At 42.0% G+C, this 9,747-nt stretch overlaps 1 protein-coding gene across 2 annotated transcripts; it reads right to left on the reverse strand.

Moving 5' to 3' along the window:
- Positions 1-559: 559 nt before the first annotated feature.
- On the reverse strand, positions 560-5,226 carry atp5mc1 (ATP synthase membrane subunit c locus 1). Of its 2 annotated transcripts, none has more exons than XM_063187904.1 (5): positions 5,110-5,226; positions 3,380-3,427; positions 2,852-2,929; positions 1,751-1,935; positions 560-947 (listed from the first exon to the last, which is right to left on the reverse strand). In XM_063187904.1, exons 2-5 carry the CDS (start codon positions 3,416-3,418, stop codon positions 833-835), a joined length of 417 nt encoding a protein of 138 aa, XP_063043974.1. In that variant the 5' UTR covers positions 3,419-3,427; positions 5,110-5,226; the 3' UTR covers positions 560-832. The 2 variants fall into 2 exon arrangements, with proteins under 2 accessions (XP_063043974.1, XP_063043965.1); XM_063187895.1 differs by having other exon boundaries at positions 1,751-1,938.
- Between the last annotated feature and the right edge of the window lie 4,521 nt (positions 5,227-9,747).

Genomic DNA, 9,747 nt, shown 5'->3' on the forward strand with positions numbered 1-9,747 from the left:
GGTAGGCCATTGGAAGGGCACGGTTGACATGACAATTCTTGCAGCATTCTTCTCCAACCTCTTATGTCTACTGCCCCTCTTTCAGCCACTTGGTAAGCTTGGCTTTGAAACTCAAGACTTGATCTCAGGTGGAGCGTTTCACCACGCACGTGATAGTTTTAAGAAGAGATCCTCAATAACTCGTCAATGCACATACATCCATCCTTGGAAAAAAAAATGACAGGATCAATATTGGGAATTAAAGTCATGACAAGTAATCCCTTTCAATTAGGCAATTTGAGGTGAACCAAGGAATGGCTCCAAGTTCTGTGCAAGCCTAATGTTATGCCCATTTTGGCCACTAGATAGCGTGTCGTTATACAGCTCTGGTTATGCGGTTAAGAGTGACGTAGTAGGTTAAGGACGAGGGAGGGAAGATGGAGGGCCCAGTTCTACCAGCAGCCATAAAGCCCACGTGTTTGGACTCTCAGAACCCAATCTTAATACCAACTAAAGGATGGTTTAAAACACACGCCCCTCAGACTACATGCATTAGTAAGAACATTCAGAAGACCACAAGTTTATCCCAATCATTTATTCAGACACTGTCCAAACCAGAGTTGAGATCTTACATAAAACTTCTCTTTTGGAAAAAAAGGAACATAAAAAGACAGGATTATCGTAGTTGTAGGTGTGATGGAATGGCGTTGCCAAAACATTGATGTCAACTGACAGCTGCTCGTCAAAATAGAGTTCCGATCCCAGAGGTGGTTGACAGGGACAGGGGGACAAGAGGGACGAAAAAAAAAAAGAAAGAAAAGGAGGTGGAAGCTGTAGAAGAATAAGTGCTTTATTACATGGCGAACAGAATGAGGAATGCCACCATGAGACAGAAGAGCCCCATAGCCTCAGACAGAGCAAAGCCCAGGATAGCATAGGAGAAAAGCTGCTGTTTCAGAGATGGGTTCCTGTGGGGAGAAAAGAAAAGAGAACCAGTCAAATCATCAATCACATCAATTTCACACCAAGGTCAACTTTGGGTTACTGGTCAGGCACACAGTTTACCACAGTCCAAGTACGAAGCAGGCAAAAAGGACACATCTTGTCAATGGGATAACCCTACTTCGTCCAAAGGTGTACCACATTTTGGAGTACAACATACTGAATAGCCAAAGCGGCCAATAAACAAGTGAGGAAATGGGGTAGCTGACAACAGTAGTTGCTTTATTAACCCGAAAGGGAAATGTAGGTCCAGCTCATGCCCTTAATACCCATGCATGTACAGTTGCCATGTCTAAGGAGGACGTTTGGTGAACACGAGAAGGGCTTCTAGGGACACGTTTAAACTTCTGTGGGTGTGGCCCATTTTTGTATAAGACACAATGTAATAAAACACAATTAGATAAAGCATGCCTGAAAAGAAAAACGGCCACATCAAAAACAGCAATGAACTGATTACAGCCCACATGTGCATTTTTCATATGGTGCCAGAAGGAAGTGAACAGACCACTGAGTCCTATATACTTTGGGTCAATAGTATTATTTAAAGGGAACATTCTGGCCTTCCCTACCTTTGATAACAAAATGAAAAGCTAGGTTAGTGATCCTGAAATGCCCCAGGAGGACAAATTTGAAGTCAAATTTCCATGTGCACCTGCCCATTTCTCTTATCTAGGGTCAAGGGTGCTGTGACTACTGCATCACAGTGCACCAATCTTCAAAAGTTGACTTTCCATGTAGAAGCCAGAGGGTTTGGAAGTTCACACCATACCTGGCATAGCCGATGATGAGGCTGCCGAACACTGTTCCGATTCCGGCTCCTGATCCGGCGACTCCCACGGTGGCGGCCCCGGCTCCGATGAACTTGGCGGCGGTGTCAATGTCTCGGGACACGGCGCTGGTCTGGAAGCTGCGGGCCACGCTCAGCATGGAGGAGTCAGCCACTGGCAAGAGGGCCTGCTGAAATCACAATAAACGATTACATTAGAGATTTACTAGCAAGGAGTCAGCCCCTGGGCACCAGGGCCTTCTGAAATCACAATGAATCCAGAAAAACACATCATATATAAATAAATACATTATATTAATTAGAATGAAGGAGTCAGCCACTCCCAATAGGGACTACTGGTGGAGACATTTCAATTAGTTAAATTGCATTACTGACGAGCTGTATGAAAGAGCAGTTGCTCCCTGGCAATAAGGTTTGCTGGAGGGTTTACATTGCATTGCATTAATCTCAACACTGATAAAGAGTTGATCACTGGCAATAGGTCCGAATGGAGACAGCAATATGCATTGTATTAGTTGAGGTCATTATCCAGCTACTTATAGATACTTACGTCACTCGGACACAATAACACACACTACCCCCCTTGTGTTTAAATGTCCAGAGTAACATAATCTGGCATAGCCCAATGACCAAGTTTATAGTTACTGTAATATCTGAAAAGACATTACAGTTATTGTATTTAGCCAACTTGGCATACAGTATTGCTCCCTGGCAATCACTCTCCTCCACTCTAGAGATTCATGCACTTCAAGTCAAAGATAATAGACCAGCAGAGCAAGATGACTCCAGTCAATAGTGGTAAAGTATGCAGGTTTCTGAGCCTAGTGGTAGGTGCTTGCTCAAGGCTATTGACCCAATAGTCTTCATTAAAGGGGATCTGTGCCCCTATCCCTTGTACAATTGTGGGCAAGAAGTGGCTTGTGAAGAGAGGCAATCTTATTACCCATTGTACACTCATCAAAACCATCTAAAACACTATAGCAATCGACTGCAATGGATTGGGTTATGTAATGGCACGAATTGCTCCGTTTGAAAACTTGAGTAACTTAAGAAATATGAAGCAGAGTTAAAGACTGAACCAACCTGTTCGGTCCTGGTCTCGGGTCTGTTGAAGATGGAAACAGAAACTGGCCGGGCCAGCACTCTGGACCCACTGCGCAGCTGATGGAGGAAAAACACAGTCAGTCAGCGTCAAGGGCTTCCCTATAACCCCGCCCCAGCATCTAACTGAATGAACTACAGCACAAAAAGCTTACAAGCATTTTACCTCTAGTTTCAGTCCAAATTTGACTCAATGTAATATCTCATGTATGAAGTGCTTTACGCAATTTAAAACCAGCCCAAGGTAGGCAGCAGAGGATAAAGACTTCATGCAATGGACCATAAACTGATTCCTGGAGACATGATATAGGATTAAGTAAAACAATGGAACATTTGCTGTGTTTGACAGTACTGTGTAAACTGGGCAAGGTTAGCAGTTTTTTAAGGCAAGGCTGAATTTACCATTACTACTGCGACTTGTAGGAGACTTTCCTTGTATTTCAATTAGTAGACTAGTAGCTATTCAACCTCCGAACTCCAAAGCATTTGTCTGCCAAGCTGAATACATACCACAGCAGGTGAAGAGACAAACTTAGCACAGGCGTACATGGTGGATGTCTGTGAAGAGAGGCACACAAAGGTGAAATTAAAAGTATAGTATACATAACTGTCAGTGTGTTAGCAGGGGGGGGGGGCATCTGCAAGTTATTCATGACATTCACACACAAGAGATGAAGAAAAATGGTTTACCAGATTCAACATTGACATTGATAACAGGGAATGCACCAAATGACTACAATATCTTGGAAGGTTTGAGGTCTGTGCTGTAAAACATGCAAATAAAGGTAAACCACAAACGACCTGAATCACCACAACCTTTTATGGCTGTGTCCAAATCTGATCACAAAAAGGCAAGGAAAGCAAGATCACACTACAAAGAAAGATAACTTGAAACATCGCGAAAACCACTTCGTGCTAAGATGAAGTTGGCATTTGTGTCGATTTCAGTATTGATACATGTTTGAATATCTCGGTCTCCGCGATCCCATTGCCCAGTATAAATCCTTTGACATTGCGCGTTAGGTCGTGACTGTGGTAGCGCTAGTGGGTCTGTCAGGTCTTTAACATTCTTGCAGCTACCCCGCATACCAATTCTTGGTTTCATTATGGCATCTAGAACTAGATCTAGTTGTAGTGGCATTAGTTATAGTACTTTTGAGTGTAAACCAATCCACGGTCACAGCTGACTTCGTCCTCAGGGTCCGCGTCCTCTACAGAAGGTGGACCCGTTAGCTAACAGATAGATAGTCCCAATGACAGACAAAACACTGCTGTACAGCTTCGCCGCTAATGAATTACTAACACATATCGAGCTGACCTCGTAACAGCATACATGCCATTTTACGACACCGCTCAACGTTGACACTTGCACGCATGTTGGGCTTTAAAACTTAAACATGGGAAGACCACTGGACTGGATAGCTGGTAATCTTGCTCAGACCAACACAGCATAGTGTAGTTCTACAATCAAAAGCATATCATGGACACTAAAGTTAAACTTACGCTTAATAGGGCGGATAATGTTAAGACACAAGGTCGTAACAAATGTGTGACTGATTTTAAAACCAACAGACTTGCCACCTACATTTGCACGAAACCAATAGCTTATCTACCTTAGCATAGTGGTTGGTTTCCTTCAGACTGCTAACGCTTGCCAACAAACCTACAACGTGAAGGTCACGTTATAACCCATAATGTTGGGAGACAGTGCAGATTGCACTGACGTGCAAGCAGAAGTGACAAATAGTGGTGTCCAAATATGTTTATATCAGCGACGCTCTTGTTGGCAGAGGTTGGAGGTAATGCGTCTGGTTCGGTCTGGTAAGGCCCAAAATCATACAAGTCAGACATTTTGCAGATATGTCTCTCAGAGCGCGGTAGCCAACCAGATAGCAGGCTACTTAGCAACATACATGTATGCTAGCAGCTACACGTAAGGACAAGAGAGGTTTTTAAACTGCTGCGAAAACAAACGTTAACTCGGCTCAGAAAAGACACGGTGTATTTTGCTATTTTCAAGTGGCCTATTAACGCAGAACACTGCACATAAACAGCATCTGATTTCGGCAATTCATTCATTTGAAGATATCAATGCTAACTGCAATGAGCAAGCTAGCTTGAACAGGCATTGAATGACCGCCCACATACATAGACGTTAATTACAATTACTCGCACACAGAGCATGTCAAATATAGAATATCATTACACAACGATCACTTTCAATGACAAAGTCTACCTACCTATAAATACAGTACAAACAGACCCAAAGACGAGAGGCAGGAGTTTGCAGCTGCAGTCAATGAGTGTACTTGCAGGTTGTCACCTTGTCATTTATAAGCATAGAACGCACGTCCTCGATGTTGATTGGGTGAGCCAAAACGCCCTCGTGTATCCATAGGCGTTTCATGGGATATGACAGGTGACGTCAGGCATACGTCTGTGAACCCTCGAGAGTTTCATTGGACCGCCAAGCATTCGAGAGGAGACTGGGTTGTATGGTGCTTGTGTATTGGACATCGAAATCCTCTCTGTGTTGCAGTGTCCTCCACGCCTATTGGTCCCTTAATCAGAGGAAGTAAAATCACTCTTTTTCATTTACCTCCACAGGCCCAGCCATAGATGTGTATAGAAGACTTCTATACACATCTATGGGCCCAGCCACTAGTAGAGCCATCTTCAGGTGAGGTTTTGCATTAGGTATGATAGTGTCTGTCCATTGCTGCAAAGGATTTATTGACAGTGGTATTTTTGAACGTCTTCGGTTTTTTTGTTGTTGGCATAGGCTGATACTGTCAAGACAAGTAAGCCTAGTAACCATGGTCGTAGCCACATATGAGGTAAGGGAGGTCCGGACCTCCCTTATTTTTAGAGAAAATAATATTTTTCATACATGAAAAAGGGGATCTTCTCCATTGTCCGCCATTTTGAATTTCCAGAAATCTTTTCAGCTGCAAAACATACTGTAAACTGTGGTCATACTAGTAAATATTGGTTCATTATTTAGCTAATATTCATGAAAAGACCAAAATTGGCAAAAGACAGCATAGTTTCAATGAGCAACATAGTTACAATAGATACTCCAGGCAACATCCTACACAGTGCACCTTTAAAAAAATTCTGGTGCGCTGTGAGTGCACTATGGATCTCCCTTATTTCAAATTCCTGGCATGTATGTAACGTGCCAAAAGTGGAATTCATGATGTGGGCAACACATCACTTCAATATTAGACCTAATTGTTAGACCTACCAATTGGGCTACTGCACTGTGTAGCCTACCTAATGAGGTAGCCTACTTTTGCCCCTTAAAATAAATTGTTGCCACAGAGTGAAAACCCTTCCACAAATTTGATCCAACCAGCTCAGAATCAGCTAATTGCAAGACAGTCGGGTAGCCTAAATTCAAAATGTCCTCAGTGACGTCACCTTGGGAGAAAACTGTTCCAGGATTTTAACTTTTCTTTTACTTCATCTTCTTCTTTTGACACCTCTAGTATCTTCAGACAAACTCTTACTTGCATGGACCCAAATAGAACAGTCCAAAGGTGAGAGCAAATTCAAGTGGGCAGAAGTGGGCAGAAGGCAGAACCCCAAAACTTCTGCACTCTTTGTGTTTGGTCTTACTGTCTTTTTCAGTGTGTGAATCCGCGCTCATCTTTGAACTGCTATATTAAATCAAGGGGATCAATTGAACATTATTATTTACAGTATATTCTCACATGGTCAAATAGTCAAATAGTTCACAAGGCTCATGTGTAAATTACACCCAGGTCTCACTCCACGTGTTTCTGGTCAAAAATGCTATTTACATCCAGGTCAACATAGGGGGTCAGTTGGACATTTTGCATTCACACATGGGGCAAATAGTCTTTGTCGCTTTTTACACCTGGGAAGCTTGGGCCAGTTGTAGAGGCACCCAGGTGTTCCTTAAGAAAAAAAAATGCTATTTATGCGATTTATAATTGAAGATGTTCTGGAAAAGTTTGCACTTTTATTGTCACTTTCGATTGGCAACTTGATTTTGCTAATATAAACTCTGGGAAGAATGCATATGTTCTGGCCGCCCTCAAAATGTGCTTGGAATGGTTGAATGAATGAATAAATAAATAAATAGCCCACATGCATACAAAGCCTACTGAACATTTGATAACATACGTTTTCAAAATAATTCATTGCCTGAGGAAGATCCCTCTGTTGGATCGAAACGTTGCCGTATGTTAAAATGAAATAAAGTATTTTTGGAGTTAATACAGTGTGCAGACCGCTTCATCACACTACCTACTACCTTTTGTCTGACACCTGGACAACTACTTGTGGATGTGTGTACCCTACTTCTAAACAAAATAATTCATTTAACATACATAACATACATATAGCACATACATAATAACAACGTTGTACATATTTTATAAAACCTATTTTACACTGAACACTTGTTTGCATCGATGACATGGTTTCTATAGTCTAGTACTCTAGTTGTTACATATGATAATTTGCGTGTTACATATTTTTGTGAATAGGCCTAATCAACCCCACCCAGTCACCTTTTCTTTTCTTTTCGTCCAAGAGAATATTCACCTTTTGCCATCTCTCCCTCACTATCCAATAGAGGCAATAGAGGGCAGTGTTTCAACACATAGCACCCTAATTACACACTTGGTCTGGGCCATCTTACTGTATGTCGTTCATTCAGTCACATCAACTAGCTGCATGCAAACACTTGACTTTGTTGCTCTGAACAAGCTGTTTAGGGAAGAACAGAGATATCAAAATTAAAAGTAAATTCATGTTCTAAGAACAACATGAGTAGGCCGACATGATATGGGAGTCGTTCTATAATTTGGGGGTACATTTCATGTCGAGCAAAATCTCAAAATATCAGTATTCTTCTCAATGAATAAACTGTTTCCATGGTGTATGTATACCCTTAAGTTTTCAAACAAATGAATTTCAAAGCTTAATCTTAAAAAATGTTTTTAATTTTAATTACAATATATATAGATATATATATATATAAAATTAAAAACATTTACATATATATATATATATATATATAGGGCCTATATATATTTAAAGCAATCTGTACAACTGATAGGAACATATGAATTATGAGCTTGAGGAATGGGATTTGATGATTAACTGTGATGAAGAATGACCCCTTGACCAACAAGGGGCCAACATAACATACTCACTCTCCAAGTGTGATATGGGGACAGCAAGTGGCTGTTCTTATGAATATGTGTATTCAGAAAGTGCAGGCTAGAGCGTACGTTAAACCTGTCAAACCTAGTGTAGAAGGTGTGCGTGTGTGTGTGCGTGCATGTGAGTGTGTGAGATTGAGAGAGGGAGGGAATGAGAGGGAGGGGGAGGAGGAGGTGTAAGAGGGAGAAGAGAGTGAGAGGAAGGGAACTTCTCTGTGCATGAAAGGGTCTTTTGACTATGGTGGAACATGCATACCTCTGGCCAGGGGTGAACTCCACATCTTCCCTATTCGGGCGACCAGAGCTGTCAAGTCTTTTCCTCTCCTCTCTCCGCGTATGTCTATATCATTTTAACAGCCTGTCTGAACAAGGCCGCACTGGCTTATGGGCTACATAAATCATTTGCAAATCTCAGCCCCACTCTCCCCCCAATAGCCTTTCACCCCTCCCTTCAAGAGGAGAAGAAAAAGAAAAAAGGCACACAAAAAAAGTTTCTACCTCCAATGATGTAGTGCCATGAAATCCGAACAGTCTCTCTCTCACACAACCAAAATTAGGAAAGTGAAATACTTTGTGTAAGCTCCCTCTGTGTGAAAAGTTCTTTTCATTCTTTTTTCAGTTGCTTTCTGGCTCTCTGTGAAAGAGATCTATTTGATTGAAATCACTTTTTCATCATTTTATTCATTTCCTGTGTGCATTGGATATAGGCGTGGATAAGGAATACAGAATGGTGCAATCCATCCCATCATTAAAATATGGATTGGGATAAATCATATGGATTTATCATTAAAATGCTGAATGGCATTTGAAAGTGTTCTTCTCTTGTCTCCTTTCCCACCTGCCAATGTTTCTCTCTGTCTCTGTCTCTGTCTCTGTCTCTCTCTCTCTCTCTCTCTCTCTCTCTCTCTCTCTCTCCATTCCATCTTCTAGACACATTACAAGCTGTCTGTGAATCTCTGCAGCAGTTCTTACAATTGTCTGTGAAACAGAAGATGCTGTTTAAATGATCCTGAGGTACGCCAGCCATGTTGGCAGCATAAAGCACCCCATCTATGCCATGATTGTTTGATTGGCAACTGCAAACCATTACAACATCCACAGCCAGAGGCAGACTTTCCATTAGGCAAACCTAGGCAATTGCCTTGGGGCCCTACCAAATCGGTCGTCACAAAGGGGCCCCAACTGTCACACCAGTCGCGGTTAACAAACAAAAAAGCAGGCTTGTCACTAACGTAAAGTAATTGAAGATCTATATGAGACAAAACACTGTTTATATTTGCCGAGGACCCAAAAATGGCTAGATCCGCCCCTGCCCACAGCCACACAAAGGCAGGCAAATGAGTACAAATGAGCCTGCACTATAAAGACTTGGCCTAATGTTGGAACTGTATTTTATCCTTTAGTAGAGCAAACATGTTGCCTGGGTACAAATGTGCCTTTTCGCATTCAAGAATTGCTGTTCAAGGCTGAGCGGAGGATTACTGGACTGTGCGAGGACTTTATCTGTATCAGAACGATGGAATGCCCAAACACAACACAGTTGCATCTACACATGGCAGGCCAAGGCCTGTTTGTTTGTGTGTGTGTGTGTGTGTGAATGAATTCATCTCTATCTGGGTGATTGCCCCCCTCCGTAGCGGGTAGAGATACCAAATGTAATCAGGGACAATCCTTCAATAA

Source organism: Engraulis encrasicolus, chromosome 2, assembly GCF_034702125.1.
Source record: "Engraulis encrasicolus isolate BLACKSEA-1 chromosome 2, IST_EnEncr_1.0, whole genome shotgun sequence".
Lineage (NCBI taxonomy): Eukaryota > Metazoa > Chordata > Actinopteri > Clupeiformes > Engraulidae > Engraulis > Engraulis encrasicolus.